General features: G+C 33.4%; 3 protein-coding genes across 5 annotated transcripts in view; 1 reads left to right on the forward strand and 2 right to left on the reverse strand.

Moving 5' to 3' along the window:
- Window positions 1–3,448, forward strand: part of LOC111703626 (insulin-like growth factor 1 receptor) — a 31,189-nt gene extending 27,741 nt beyond the window's left edge. For both annotated transcript variants that reach the window (XM_023475625.1, XM_023475624.1), the window contains exons 12-18: window positions 74–193; window positions 272–523; window positions 943–1,013; window positions 1,174–1,327; window positions 1,826–1,930; window positions 2,261–2,537; window positions 3,182–3,448. In XM_023475625.1, coding sequence (XP_023331393.1) covers window positions 74–193; window positions 272–523; window positions 943–1,013; window positions 1,174–1,327; window positions 1,826–1,930; window positions 2,261–2,537; window positions 3,182–3,354 — 1,152 coding nt within the window. In that variant the 3' untranslated portion in view covers window positions 3,355–3,448. The remainder of the gene's footprint in view (window positions 1–73; window positions 194–271; window positions 524–942; window positions 1,014–1,173; window positions 1,328–1,825; window positions 1,931–2,260; window positions 2,538–3,181) is intronic.
- Window positions 3,449–6,675: 3,227 nt separating this feature from the next.
- On the reverse strand, window positions 6,676–9,650 carry LOC111703618 (ubiquitin-fold modifier-conjugating enzyme 1). The gene is made up of 5 exons (XM_023475605.1): window positions 9,585–9,650; window positions 9,011–9,133; window positions 8,403–8,546; window positions 7,676–7,727; window positions 6,676–6,952 (listed from the first exon to the last, which is right to left on the reverse strand). The coding sequence occupies exons 1-5, from the start codon at window positions 9,639–9,641 to the stop codon at window positions 6,849–6,851; spliced, it is 480 nt and encodes a 159-aa protein (XP_023331373.1). The 5' UTR covers window positions 9,642–9,650; the 3' UTR covers window positions 6,676–6,848.
- Window positions 9,651–9,981: 331 nt separating this feature from the next.
- Window positions 9,982–13,893, reverse strand: LOC111703623 (charged multivesicular body protein 1a). Of its 2 annotated transcripts, XM_023475619.1 has the most exons (8): window positions 13,783–13,893; window positions 13,366–13,495; window positions 12,862–12,959; window positions 12,562–12,624; window positions 12,209–12,314; window positions 11,609–11,734; window positions 10,840–10,914; window positions 9,982–10,732 (listed from the first exon to the last, which is right to left on the reverse strand). In XM_023475619.1, the coding sequence occupies exons 2-8, from the start codon at window positions 13,447–13,449 to the stop codon at window positions 10,676–10,678; spliced, it is 609 nt and encodes a 202-aa protein (XP_023331387.1). In that variant the 5' UTR covers window positions 13,450–13,495; window positions 13,783–13,893; the 3' UTR covers window positions 9,982–10,675. The 2 variants fall into 2 exon arrangements, with proteins under 2 accessions (XP_023331387.1, XP_023331388.1); XM_023475620.1 differs by lacking the exon at window positions 12,562–12,624.
- Window positions 13,894–15,100: the final 1,207 nt, after the last annotated feature.

Raw genomic sequence — 15,100 nt, forward strand, 5'->3', positions numbered from 1 at the left:
ACTCTTCAGAATAGACCTTGGAGTAAGTGTTATTATAATGATGTCAAGCAACATTATAATTATTTCTTTTCAGGGTTGTGTTTACCAGATGGATGAGTGGGAAGTTCCCAGAGATTTAATAATAAAGGGAGAAGAGCTGGGGAGCGGATCTTTCGGAGTTTGTCATAAAGGAATCTACAATTATCCAGATAAGGTCGGGTTTTTTTCAAATGAACATTTTGTATGTTATTTTTCCTTTTTTATGCTTTAAACTTTATGAATATTTGTTAAGGGTCCTGTTTCTGTTGCGATAAAAACTGTTCCGGAGCGCGCCACCTTTAGACAGCGGATTGAGTTCCTGAACGAGGCAAGCGTGATGAAGGAGATCAATACTGCTCACGTGGTCAAGTTGCTCGGCGTGGTGAGCCAGGGTCAACCCACCCTGGTTCTCATGGAGCTTATGGAGAACGGAGATTTGAGAAAGTATTTGAGAAGTTTGAGACCTGATAATAATAATAGAGGTGGAGACCCACCTACCCTACAGGTAGTAACATGCATTCAAAATAAAGGCAAAATACAAACCAAAAACGATTTAAGAACGAACGTGTTGTAACGATCGTTTTTGGATAGTTTTTTTTTCTTCATAATTTTGTAGGATACTAATATTGAAATGTCTTCTATTTTAACTAGTTAAATAAAAAGCAAACTTTACCTTAACTTAAATCTGAAAGTTGTGTTAAAAGTTTTAAAAAACGAACCAAAACGATTAACAACACACCAGCAGTAATGTTTTATTGCTCAGTTTCTACTTTCATTTTCTTTCTTTTAAAAGAAAAATTGTAAGTTTCCAATGTTGTCAGTAAAATATTTAAATTGCAAAATAAAGATTTTTAGCAATTTTACTTCCATTGTTAGAACTGAAAACAAATTATCCGCGGTCTTAAAAAATCTTCATGTTTTCAGCGGACCCTGCAGATGGCTCTTGAGATAGCTGACGGAATGGCGTATCTGAGTGTGAGGAAATATGTGCACAGGTATTATCAGTCTCCGCCCACCGTCAATAAGATAATGAATCTCTTCTAAAGACTACAATCTTTCAACTCGACTCTTTTTATCCTGATTAATGTTCCGTCTTGTCAACTAGACTTTTTTAAATTTCTCGTTTCTTCATTTAACCTGGAGTTCGTGTTTCAGGGATTTGGCTGCGCGTAACTGCATGGTGAGTTCGGATCTTGTGGTAAAGGTTGGAGACTTTGGTATGGCCCAGGACGTGTATGAGAGGGAATACTACAGGACGGAGGGAAGAAGGTTGCTTCCGGTCAGATGGATGGCCCCAGAGTCACTTAGGGTAGGTTTTAGAATACAAGACATTATTTTCTTTGATTCAGAAGTTAGAACATAGATACAGATAAGTCTTCGGAAGAAAATATACTTCGAGCAGATTCGAATATAGAATTTAAATCATTTAGAATATAATTAGATGAGATTTTTTAATATTAGAATTCAAAGGATTAAGATTATCTAAGGTTTAGAATATCTAAAGATCAAGTTCAAACGAGTTTTATAACCTCCTAGAATTAATTTTAAAAGTTGAAGGTTAAGGATTAGATCAGTTTAAAATATCGAAAGATTAAAATTGAATAAAATTAAGAATTATCCATTAATATCCAAGGATCAGATAGATTCTGAATCTGGAAGAAATAAATGTTTTGCTAGTATCAGATAGGATTCAGATAGAAGGATTCGATGCAACAATAAAAACAGCACTATTCTTATGTTGAGCAAAGATTTAAACGAGAAGAGTCAAGCTTATTATCTAACGTGTGATATGTTTACCTCTATTTAGGACGGAAAGTTCACTTGTAAATCTGATGTTTGGAGCTACGGAGTAGTACTCTGGGAGATGGCAACCCTGGCAGAACAACCATATCAAGGATGGTCTAATGACGAGGTAAATATTAAATATATATATTTTACCCTCTATTTTTTACACTTGCAACATTTATCTGACAAATAATGTAGAGGATTTTGTCGTGACTTCTTTTATTCTCCTTTGTTTTGCACAAGAAATCTGCATGTGACTTATGCATAGAAACTAATATTGAAAATAATCAATCTTCTAAGTTAAAAACATGAATATCTCATTTTTGCTTGATCGTACAAAGCTTTAAAGAGTACCTTTAATAAATGGAGGCTAACTTAAGATAACGTGTTCAATCCCTTGAATTCTCATTTTATTCCAAGATATTGTAGAATTTTGTTAAACAAAATATATATTTAGGTTGTAAGATTGGTGAAGGAAGGGAATGTTATGCCTAAACCTGAAAACTGTCCTGATATTGTCTATGATCTGATGAAGGAGTGCTGGAGTCGAAACCCCGACCATCGACCCTCATTTATCGATATCTGTGAACGACTGCTACCTGAGGCGACGGAGAAATTCCGATCGAATGCGTTCTATTTGTCCAGCCAAGGAGCTGAGGCAATAGCTAACCAGCAAGCTCAACGACAAGCCCTAGAGGAGGCGGAACATCTAACCCCACTAACCAATAACGGACGTAAGTTAATCAATTTTGCACAGCTGAGATTTGTAAACTAATAAATGGAGTTCAATTTGAACAGGGGTTTTTAAATTTTAAACCACCTCAGATTTTCAAGACTTAAGGGCTAATTACTTCCCACTAATTCATTAATTTCCATCTCCGTATTTGCTTTACTCGGACTTAAAAATGAGATTGTGCCTTATCCAATTAACTACAGGATTATCCACAAAGGATGAGACGTTAACGACGACCTGAAACTCATTATTCTGACAATCGGTTGAATTGGTATTTAACCCTGTATTCCCACTCAATTTATTAATTTCGTTCTCAGGATTGATATTTCTCGAACAAACATTAATGTTTTGATCATTTCACGCGTCCGGAAAACATTTATATAATCGTGCAAGTTTTTTGTCGTAATATAATATTGATGTAAGTTTTGATAAGTTGAGTCTTCAAAACAATTTTTATAAACATGAAAGCATGTTTTTAGCTAAAATGAACTACTTTTAATTTTGGGTTCTCTACTACAGTTAATTGCAGATTTATGCAAAAGAATATTGAAGATTTTTTAGAGCGATAATATTTACGTGAAAGATAATTCGGACATTTCACTCCTTAAATGAAGATTGAAGAGTTACTAGCAAATGCTATTTCAGGAATGAACGGAGAGAATGGAGATTTTAGTCAAGGAGAGAACCACGCTATGCGTGAGCTAAGGAGTCCAGGACATGTTAGTTTCTCAAACAACGGAGGTGGCTCCCGGAGTAAGAGCAACGGAGTACTACAAAGACTCCGAAACAAGTCCGGAAGCACCTCTGGAGAGGCCTGAACCAGGGAGTTTTAACTCTCCCAACTCTTTTTAAGAATCCCGAGAATGTGCAAACCTTACAAGAATGCCTGAAACACAAATTTGTGTCTAAACGATCCTAGAGGTTATATATCTATAATTCTACGAACCCGTGTTGTTACTTCGTTATATTTAATGAACTATTTAACCATTTGTTAACCAAATGTTTAGTGATTAAGGGAGGAGCTTAACTCTCCATGTCTGCTCACAACCTACACCTTGTGCACGTTATGCTGGACAAATGACTAAACGCGCACGTGCTCGAGATGGGTTGCCGACACTACGGTGCCGGAGGTTGAGGGAAATGTTTCCCCAGCCAAGTTATTTACCTGTTAAACTTATACAAATGTATTAAATTTGCATCAACTATTTTACATATTTTTCAAATGTTAATTTTACTACACGTTAAATTTTCAACAGTTAAATTTTGGATGAACACACTTGTCCGTACAAAGCAAACGCTATAAAACTAGAAAACTTGTTAATTATGCAATATCCCTCGCAGCCTAAATACGCAAACTTTTACATTGGCCATAATACCTACAGTGAGGTTTTTATTTGAATAAATATTCATGGATTGCACAACTTGAAATAAGAATATATAAATTGATCACTTTCAATTAACTCCATTTTTTATCTTTTCAATGCAATTCGCGAACTACCAACCGCAATTAAATAAGACAGGGTTTACTAATAATTTGACGACATGGTTGGCAGCTTCAGTTAGTTTGTGCAAATAGTTAATTATCATGGTACACAACATTCATAACGTGTAAAAACTCATAAATTAAAGTTAATTTAAATTTATAAAGACCATTATGTGCAGCTATTTTACCCATTTTACTAAAAACAAGGTTGGTTCAATATCAACTCACAGTAATGCATTTTTTCTCCGATTCCATCTGTTGAAATTACAGGAATTATTTTTAACTAAATCTTAGACAAATGAAATAAATTTTATACCGAACATTCATAGAAATAATAAAATAGAAAGAACTGAAATAGATTGATACTAATGAATGTTGTTAAACCAGTATAAGTTTATTAAATGTTAAAATATTTTGATTACATTAGTATGTACACATTGTACATTGTAAACCATGTACACCAGTGACTTAAACTATCTATTGGTGTGTTCATAGAGACAGAGGGCGCTTCGCGTTCTCGACAGAAAATTGTTATAGAGTCGAAATTCGTTTGTGCACACATGTACCAGCGTACAGACGTACGGTACTGTACATAAACTGTACGGTATTGTGTCGAATACTTTATACCTGATTCCTCCTATGTAATTATCCTTGTCAGATATCTGTACGATGTATACATATATATAAATACTTAAACTTTTCAATTAATATGTTTACTATGGAATGTAGATCTTATTAAATTATCACTATTATTGAACATTGTTAATTGATTCGAGAGAGATTTTAGAAAGTTATCCAAAGTGTAGTCACAGTGTTCTTGAAAAGTGAGGTTTGAAAAAAATGTCAAAGGAACACAAGGCATAAAGAAAAAGTTTTGTTAATGTAACCTGTTCTAAGAAGTCCATAAATAACTATATGGAAATTTGTCCATTTTCGTCGACATTTTTTTCTTCAAACACCCCCCCCCTTCCAATCCCTCTTTAAGATCACTGTAATATTTAACTTGTAGCATTTTTCAAAGTCAGATGTAGGGCTATCAAACTAAAAATATAAACCATTGAAACTTTTGAGATGAATACTCTAGTATAAGTATTGTGGATATTGAGATCAATTCTTGATTTCCTCTCTTTGTTAATCTGTTGGTCAATTTAATCTTGTTGTTGATCTGCAGGTTAGTTTAATCTTTTCCAGGAAAGTGTCTAATATTCAACTCATCAGAAGCCGGGAAATTTTACGAGCAATTACATAAGAGAACTCTCATTAGTCGGAACCCAGCAGGGGGATATCCAAAAGAGAGGATTAAGCAAAAAATCAAAAGAGGAAATTAAGATTAAGTTAAATCTTGACAATTTCAATATCTTCGGAGGTTAAAACTTTGTGCTAAGAACCCCGGAAACAAGCAGTTAACCCATACTAAGTGTAAAATGAAATTTTCGGTGTTTTATCTGAAAACCATCCAAGTTCAAAAATTCAAGTCAAAGCAGAGATAGACAGCGGCTTTTTTGTTTTGCGTGTCTTATTCCTTTTCAACATTGCAATAAGCTCTTAATCCAGAATAATAATGGAGTTAGTAGTTGGGCGTAGTCTCTACCAGTTGTGTTGATTTTCGGTATTTGCATCTATTTTATCCGGGTCAAAGTTTGAGATATTTTTAAGAGTAAATGTTTAGAATTTAGATTTTAGAAAAAAAATTGCTATTCTTATATTATGCCTAGTTGTGATCATGAAAGAAAATATAGTCAAACGAACCAACTGAAAAAACACTTCTTTATACGAGACTAGATTGGGAACCCAGCTTAGCCTGGAAACTCAGTTTTTCTCATAGTTGGCTAACTCAATTTTAGAAATTTCAAACATTCCCATGGTTCTACCGAGTATTCAATTAAAATTCATTTGGCGTTCCGTCCCGTTCTGCCTTAAAAACTAAATAGTGTGTGTGTACTGTACAGCTTGCTATAGCTTCTTGAACAAAGATTACTAGCTTGGGAACCCAGCGTTGCCCAGAGTACTCATAAGCACTCCCGCTGTTTACCCGCACTTAGACGATTTTTTACCGGGAAACTGCCTGTTCTCTATAAAAGTCGACCCACTCAACTTATAATCTCTAAACAAAAAGTAAAACATTCCCGTGGTTCTCCCGAGGTCCCCAATCAAAATTTGAGACAAATCGGTCAAGACAAACAGAGATTAGAACTATATATATAGAAGAGGACAGAAGGATGATGTATCAGAGACGACTGTTGAGATTTTGTTTAGTATAAGATATAATCTTGATTCTTTCTTGCGAAATCAATTAATTTACCATTCATATTGAAATGTTAAGAAGAAATTACAAGGTTCACCGGATATTTCTTACGCTAATTTATAGAATGAAAGCTTATTCATGATGTAAGGTAATCCAATAAATAGTCGTGATTTGGATCCGGAGAAATTTTTAAAAAGAGAACACTTTCTCTATTATCTGTAATCTCACATCATACATGGTATATTTCCTGAAAAAGACGTAACGGGGGGGGGGGGCAGCTCTCCTCTAGCCATACCTCAAGGGGTCCGAAACCACACTAGAAAATGACGGGAAATTTCAGCTAAAAAAATTTGACGAATTTTATTCTAGGAAAGATTGACAATTTTAGAATTTCATTCTCAACAATAAACAGAGATTTAAAAAACATTTTTTTGATCAACACTTTATTCATAAATTATATAAAAATAGGTTTGTTTCTAATTAACTTTAACAAAAATACAAATATGAAGCAATAATACAGTTTTGATGCAATCTCAACGGAACGTTCTAGAATTCTGATGAGTAAAATATTGGATTTAGTTTGTTTATGTTGTTTTTTCCTTGTAAGTGATGACCCCCTTCTCTATAAGATCTGGTATCTCTACAGCTAACCAGGGTCCCAGTCCTAGAGCCATAGCGTGGGCAATACCTAGATATACATAAATATACTTTTAAACATACACATATTACAAATATTTTTATTTGTTAGTTTGTTTCTACTCAAAAACGTTGTAACAGCTGAACCGAGCGGCGCTAAAAAAATAATCCCAGGGAAGGTCAAAATTGAAAATTAACTAGAAAATGTTAATTTTTTTAATTTGGAGAAGTCCACCAATGTTGTCAGGAAGCGTTATTTATTAATACATATCTAAAATTCTGAATAGAAAAGGAACGCTAACCATCCCAAAAGCTAAATGGACGCATATTACAATTTTTTCGGAGTCTAATAATTTTAAACTCTTCCCCACATTTTTTCCAGATCTTCCCTTTGAACTTAATGTACTTTTGCCCCCACCGCAGGAATAAACCAAATATTCGTTTAAGACTTTCGATGCAATGTATCCCTTTTTATCATAAATTACAACAATTATGTAAACGGATATTTTTGGAAATTTTTGAAAATTGTTGAATTAACCTGCGGATTTCAATATATCAAACCAGATCTTAACAATGACATTTATTAAAACTTGAAAAAAAAACATTTTTAACAATTAAAATTCAAATTAAACCAGATTTTTTTAGACTTTTATGGAGTACTGAAGTACTTTTATGGGATACTAAAATAAGTACAATTGTTTTAAACATAAAAATAAGCTTAATTTCTTGAATATTTCTTAATTATTCATCTAATCGCATTAGAATTAATTATTACCAAATTTTGGGGCATTTCTGCCCCACAGAGGTTTGAAAAGTCCCACAAAAAATTTGGGCCCGATCGGTTCAGCCGTTTTGACGTTTATTGAATACAAACAAACAAACAGACAGACAAGCCAAATTTATATATACCCATCGACCGATTTGCATCAAATTTTGATTGGGGAACTATCACAAAATAGATGATAGAGGTTCAAAATAACGTGTTGAAAATAGATATTTTTTTGGAAGATTACAAAGGAAAAGATAACTATCCTCATTCTGAAGTTGTCTAATCCCTATATCTTTGCAGCCTAATATCGTAAACTTTTGATATTTCAAACTAAGAATTTTGCTAGTTCAAGTGTCAACCAGCAAGTTTCAAGCTCATAGGGATTAAAAACTTGAGAGAATGAGGCACGTGAACAGTCCATTTAAAAATGTTTGCTGTGGATAAAATATATAGTGGAATATAAGACTGGAATATTATTTGTAAATATGTAACATAGCTTAACAATTAAGGGGGCGGGGAAGAAGTTTTTAAAATTTTGAAGAAAATGAATAAGTAACCGGCAATTTTTCCCAATATATCAAATTTAGTGATAAAGAGCAATAAATTTTTCATTTCACTACATGCTGGAAGTAAAATGGTTTGAGAAGAGAGGAGGGGGGAATATTTTTTCACGAAAACCCAGAATTTCCCCTAAAAGAAAAAATACAGGAGGATTCAGAGTTTAATCTCTAACCTTTGCCGTTTTCCCGTCCAGCTCCGGTAGTGCAATCTCTGGAGCTGTATCTGGATACGTTACTGGAATATCAAACTCAACATCGAACTCATACTTCAGCTTATCATGGAAATACCAGCATTTCCCGAACCAACGGGTCCCCTCCTATACATGTGATAAATATTCTATGTATAAAAAGTTGTATCTCCGTTTGTATGTCCGATCATAACTCATGAACCCCTTGACCGGTTTGCATTGCTTAGCTTGATTTTAAGATTCTAAGATGAGCAGGTTCAATTTTACAGGGAAAAATAGCTAAAATCGTAATTTAAGAAAAAGCGCAGGTTAACGCGCGGCGGGAGTAACTATGAGTACCCTAGGCAACGCTGGGTTCCAAAACTAGTATTTGTATCGGAATCACAATTGAAAAGAAAAACAAAAAAGCAGAAAAAAGTTCAGAAAAAACAAGAAAAAACAAGAAAATCAAGAAATAGAACAAAAAAGGAAATGTAGGCTAGGAAAGGTATGAGTTAAAATCTAGATTTCATGTTACATGAAAAAAAATAAATTCATTAATATGGTTGATTTTTGTCTTCTATTTTATCTTCTTTCTTTTCAACAGCGCTGACCTTATTGGACTCAAGCCTGAACCAGTCATTGTCCGCCTCCTTGTTGGTGCTGACGTACTTGATGAGGGACTGGTACTCCTCCTTCAACCGGTTCACCCAAGCATCCTTGTCCCGGGGCCCAGCCTGTACAGTACGTAAATCAGTACATGATTTACATTTACAGTACGACGTAAAGTGTACAGTATATTACATATTAGTTTACAATGTACAGCCAGATTACATGTAAACAATGTAACAGCAATTTAAGTACATTTCATGTGAACAGTACAGTGTACACTGAATTGTGTATAAGCTAAGGGGGATAAGTTTTTTTAAATCATTCCCCCTTTAAAATAAAAAACTTTAGAATTTTGAAAAGATGGATTTAAATTTACAGCGATAAAGTTCTCAGGTCGTAAATACTAATATTTCATTGGCCAACATAAGATTATTTGTGGCCTCTGATGGGACGACCCTTTAAGATAAGAAATAAAAAATTTCCGTCGCACAATAACAGAAAAGGATTAGCGATCTATAAAGGGATTAACAAACAACAATACAAAAGTTCCGATCTCAAATTACATTTTAGCTTCACCTTAGTTTTTAGAAGAGGAATTCCACTTAGCGTTTTCTTGGTTTGAGCATCCACCATTTTCAATCTGAAATTGAGTATGTCAATAAATCAATCAATCAATGATTTAATTTTTTTATAATGTTCATTAGTTAAGCAATAACATAATATTCCGCCAAAAACACATAAATGTAATAATATATTTGTACATGAATAGCATGATTTAAGTTTTGTTTTGGTTCTTGATAATATTGATTTGGTTTACTAATGCCATTATTATAAATGAAGAAGTAAGAACTAGGTTTTTCCCTCTTTACTGTCTATCACGATAATAGAAAAAAAGGATTGAAAAAGGAGAAGAAATACCGAGTAGCGAGTAGGTTGGATTATTTTCTAGTAATAGAATAGAGAACAAGGGAGCCAAGGCGATTCGATTTATTCTCTAGAAGTAGAGTATAATAAAAGCTCTAGGTAGAAACATAAAGAAGAATATTTGCTCTGCAGGGAGTAGGACTCTATATTCTGGTTGTTAAAAACAGAAGATGGTAGGTTGGAATGGAGAGAGTAAATTCTATTGAAGTAAAATAGAACTGTAGGATTTATTCTCTGGTAGTAGAAAAGAGCATGAAATGAAGGAGATAATATGTTGGAATTAATTTGTTCTCTAGCAGAAGGGATTTATTCTCTGGTAGTAGAAAAGAGCAGCAAAGTAGGAGATAAGATGTTGGAATGGGTTTGTTCTTTAACAGGAGGGATTTATTCTCAGGTAGTAGAAAAGAGCAGGAAAAGAAGAAGAAGAGATGTCGGAAGGGGTTTGTTCTCTACCAGGATTTATTCTCTGGTAGTAGAAAAGAGCAGGAAAGGAAGAAAATGAGATGTTGGAATGGATTTGTTCCTTAACAGGAGGGATTTATTCTCTGGTAGTAGAAAAGGACAGGAAAGGAAGAAGATGAGATGTTGGAATGGGTTTGTTCTCTAGCAGGAAGGAGTTATTTTCTGGTAATAGAAAAGGACAGGAAATGAAAAAGAGGAGATGTTGGAATGGGTTTGTTCTCTAGCGGGATTTATTCTCTGGTAGTAGAAAAGAGCAGGAAAGAAAGAAGATGTTGCAGGATTTATTCTCTAAGAGCTGCTAATCTTCTGCTTAAAGGATCGTCAACGGTAGAAGCAGCCTGAAATTTTTTTTTAATTAAATAAAATATTTTTCAAAACAATTTCGAAACATTTTAAGTTTTTTATAAACAAATATGATTTTTTTAAAAGATAAAAAGAATGTTACCACTGTCTCTCCAATATTAGCCGATGGAACCGATGCCATCTGTGCAGAAACCTCCAGACCAGCTTCCTCAGCAACCTTGGCAGAAAAATGTAAAACTATGTAAAATTATATTTATTATTGTAAAATCAAGTAAAATAAAGAAAAAATCAAATAGTAGTAATAATAATAATTATTATGGAAAATAGAGAGTATAAAAAATTTGTAAAATTATGCAAAAATATGGAAAATTATGTAGAACTATGTAAAAATAATAAATATAAAAAAATATATAAATTTTTGAATAAAAACTAACATGCATTTAAAAACAGTAATCTATGGGTAAAAATATTAATTTGAATCATAATAACTTATTAATTTATGAATAGAGATTACAAAGCTTGAGCTTTTCTATACTCTATACTTGAACCTATCTGTTTAATCAGTTACCTGGACAGTATATACTTGAATATACCTGTCTAATCAGGTACCTGGAGAGTATATACTTGAATATACCTGTCTAATCAGGTACCTGGAGAGTATACACTTGAATATACTTTTCTACCTAGAGAGTATATACTTGAACCTACCTGTCTAGTACCTAGAGAGTATATACTTGAACCTACCTGCCTAATCAGGTACCTAGAGAGTATATACTTGAACCTACCTGTCTAATCAGATACCTAGAGAGTATATACTTGGACCTACCTGTCTAATCAAGTACCTAATAGAGAGTATATACTTGAACCTACCTGTCTAACCAAGTACCTAGAGAGTATATACTTGAACCTACCTGTCTGATAAGATCATCAACCTGACTGGCAGGTGTTGATGTTGTTGTTGCAGTTCCCATAGCGTTCTCCATAACACTGGTCTGAACATCCAGATCCTCAAACTGTTGTTCAAACTTATCCATCACCTTAATATATTTAGATTAAAGGGAATGTTTGCGAAAATAGAGTATACAGTGGTCGTCGTATATAACAATGCAAGGAAGACAACTTTTTATTTCAATCTATCAAACAGCAGAGACAATTAAGAGCTTCTTTTTGTTTACTTTTTAACTTGTAATTTGCAAAAAAGATTGCATAAAAAATAGTCTTCATTGTATTGATGTAATCGCTGACTCATGAGTAATTGTTTCATGAATTAACTCCCCTATCACTGTGACATCAATTGTAATTTCCGCCTTTTCTGATTCCTTTTTTTTCAATTTTTTATTCATTCTTTTCAAAATTTCATTTTGAGTCCATCGAGAAATATACCTTGCATCTGGGGGGAAAATTATTCACCTTTATTTTCACGATATTACTTTGTAAGAATTAAGAAGTTACAAAAGGGCCATAATTTTACTTTTTATAAAGATGAAATGGATTTCATTAGTTGACTTTACCTCTGAAATTTTCTGTAGTTCCATTGAATTAATTGCCTTCTCCAATGATTTTACGACGGATCCCATATTCTTAGCAACACCCTTCATCGTTACGGCAGTTTGAACTCTTAAATAATTATGGGTTACTTTTGAAATTTTAAATAAATATTTTTGTTCTTATTATTTAGTTGTTCTTGTAATATCGAACTGTAACAAACTTTGAAAATTCTTAGATTCTTGAAATCTAAAGATAACTTTAAAAAGTAATCTTCTTATACGTCACTAGTTGACTGTGTTTCCATAACCAAGATTACTTTATATTAGAAAATAATATTTCAATTTTTAAAAAAATGTCAAAAACTAATTTTTTTCACCTAGAAGATGTTGCATCAACCTTACTTGACATTCTTAGATAATTTAAACTTTCGTTCTTCTTCCTGAAGGAAAAACAATACAGATTAAATTTTTCACTTTTCAGCGAGGCGGTCCGGAGGAATTGTCAAAAACCCATTAAATTGCATACAATAAATATCAACTAAACAATAAACATCAAAGCGACTGAACAGAACAAGCACAAAAATCGGATTACTCCTCGAAAGGATAAAGACCGCTCAAAATTAAAAGTTTTGCCTCCTGTTGTAAACCATTATTTATTCTATTAATCATTAATTTACCTGACGGCATTTTCTGCATATATCCTGGCCCTCTCAACATCTCCTTTAGTCAATGCTTTCTTTATCATTCCTTCCTCTTTCTTCTGCTCTTTCTCTGCCTTCAAAATAATTAAGTGGCTCTAACCTTACATTATGAATATATTTTGTTACTCGATTTCGACAGCCCCCCAACCCAACCCCAACCCTCCTTCTCTTCTCGGAAAGATTTGGTAGTTTTAACCCTCCCTCCCTTAGCGATGTTCCTCGAGTTAGTTCGTTTTTGTTTATATTTTCTCTTAGGGTTAAATTTGACATAGTGTAGGAACATTTGCTTCTCTTAAAATTTTGACCCTGGCTGAAGATAATGGCAAAAAATGACCAAAAACGATCCAAAAACTACAGTTTATTGAAGATATTGCAAAGTTTAACACAGCAGTTTTGAATTATTGGAAGTTTTAATATTTTTTTTAAACAACTTTAAACGATCAACAACACATACCCCTCCTAAATACATTAGACATTCACCTTTTTAGACAGTCTTTCCAACTGTTTTGAGCAAAATTTTAATTGGAAAAGTGTTTCTTCCATTCCTCGACTTGATCCAAACATTTTAACAGTATTGTAACAGTACCACAGTCCACAGTAAATAGTTGATCTAAACATTCAATTCATAATATAGTTGGATAAAAATTATATTTGCCTGTCACAGACCGTAGCGCTCAGTCCTTATCCTGACTTTGCCGCAGCGCTCGGCCCATAACTAGGAAATTACCTAAAGCTGATATCTAACAAAAATTGTAAAATAAATTGGTATTTATAATAAACAAAGATAAGATATACAGCTATAGCAGCTAGGATGTCAGATGAATGAGTCATAATAAGTTTGCTCAAATCAACCAACATTATCTCAAACATAAATAAAAAGAAAAAATTTCAACTTACTTAAAACTTTTTGAATAACATGAGAACAGAGAGTAGAATTAACCCGGACAGATTTGAATTCCAAAACTAGAAAGAAAATTCCAACACAACAGACAGTGATCGCATACCGCGACATTTTCTCAGAAAACTTTCAATATATAAAAGACGACAATTCTTAGCGTTGTTTTCGGTGTCGTCGTATCGTTTGAGTGTCGTATCGTTTCTAATGATTGATCGGACTGACGTACAGGGTGTCCCACGAAACATGACAATAGCAAGACGACTTGAAAGTCGTCTTTGATATATGAATTTATTTGTGACATTTAGTCTTCTATTTACTTTAACATGTATGATTCTTGAAACAATTATCACATAATTCTCCTAGCCCTGGCATTTCCAAAAAGTGGTCTGCGTTTTTTGTGCTTTCAATATTGATATAAAGAGTTTGGTTCAGATTTCAATTTTGTTAAATAAAAGCAAAATTGTCGAAATCTGAACGAAATTCTTTATATGTCGGGCAATATTGAAAGCAATAAAAAGGCAGACCACATTTTGGAAATGGCAGGACTAGGGGAATTTTGTGATTATTATCTCTAGAAATTTACTTCTAAAATTAGGTTGACAAATAAACACAGCAAATTATATCAAAAATCAAGACGACATTCAAGTCCTCTTGCATACTGTCATGTTTCGCGGGACACCCTGTATATTACGTAAATTTCAGTATTTGCTAAAATAAATAAATATCCATGAATATGCGGGAACAGTTTTAAAGAGTTCCATACAATCATTTAATTAAAAAACTAAATATCTGCAACCTTCCATTATCAGAATGTGAAGAATACGACATTTGATGAATTCTTTCGATGTGTTCATTATTAAGGGTTTCACTGTATATTTACAGAAAAGAAAAATTAGTCCATTTGAACATTTTTTTTGGACATGTTCATTTGCACTAACGTTCAATTGCACTAATATTTACAGAAAAAAAAATTTAGTCAGTTTGAACAAATTTTTTGTCACAAATGTTCATTTACACTAACATTCAATTGCACTCGGACGAGAAAAAGAGGAGAATGTGGTTCGGAATAGAGATTGATGTGGTTGGCCTTCCTCCCCTCTTTGGGGTCACACGAGGTCCCACACAAAATTTGGCCCTATCGGTTCAGCTGTTTCGACGTTTATTGGGACACAAACCGACAGACAGACAATGAGACAAGCAAAGATATATGATAGATAACATGAACTATATGAAGGTTTGGTACCTGATGTCCTGATATTGCTGGTTAAGATGAAACGGAAGTTGAACTAAAACATAAATCTATCAACCTTTAACCAA

Source organism: Eurytemora carolleeae, unplaced genomic scaffold (assembly GCF_000591075.1).
Source record: "Eurytemora carolleeae unplaced genomic scaffold, Eaff_2.0 scaffold524, whole genome shotgun sequence".
NCBI classification, from domain to species: Eukaryota; Metazoa; Arthropoda; class Copepoda; order Calanoida; family Temoridae; genus Eurytemora; species Eurytemora carolleeae.

What these genes read in the sequence shown, in the direction of transcription:
- LOC111703618 (XM_023475605.1), bottom strand. Translation starts at nt 9,641, where the DNA reads ATGGTGGATGCTCAAACCAAGAAAACGCTAAGTGGAATTCCTCTTCTA. An exon ending in TCAGGCTTGAGTCCAATAAG is followed by an intron (nt 8,547 to 9,010) that starts GTCAGCGCTGTT and finishes TCACATGTATAG; the next exon opens with GAGGGGACCCGTTGGTTCGG. An exon ending in CAGAAATGCCCCAAAATTTG is followed by an intron (nt 6,953 to 7,675) that starts GTAATAATTAAT and finishes ATGTATATCTAG; the next exon opens with GTATTGCCCACGCTATGGCT.
- LOC111703623 (XM_023475619.1), bottom strand. Translation starts at nt 13,449, where the DNA reads ATGTTTGGATCAAGTCGAGGAATGGAAGAAACACTTTTCCAATTAAAA. An exon ending in TGGAAAGACTGTCTAAAAAG is followed by an intron (nt 12,960 to 13,365) that starts GTGAATGTCTAA and finishes ATTATTTTGAAG; the next exon opens with GCAGAGAAAGAGCAGAAGAA. An exon ending in TTGATGATCTTATCAGACAG is followed by an intron (nt 10,915 to 11,608) that starts GTAGGTTCAAGT and finishes TTTTCTGCCAAG; the next exon opens with GTTGCTGAGGAAGCTGGTCT.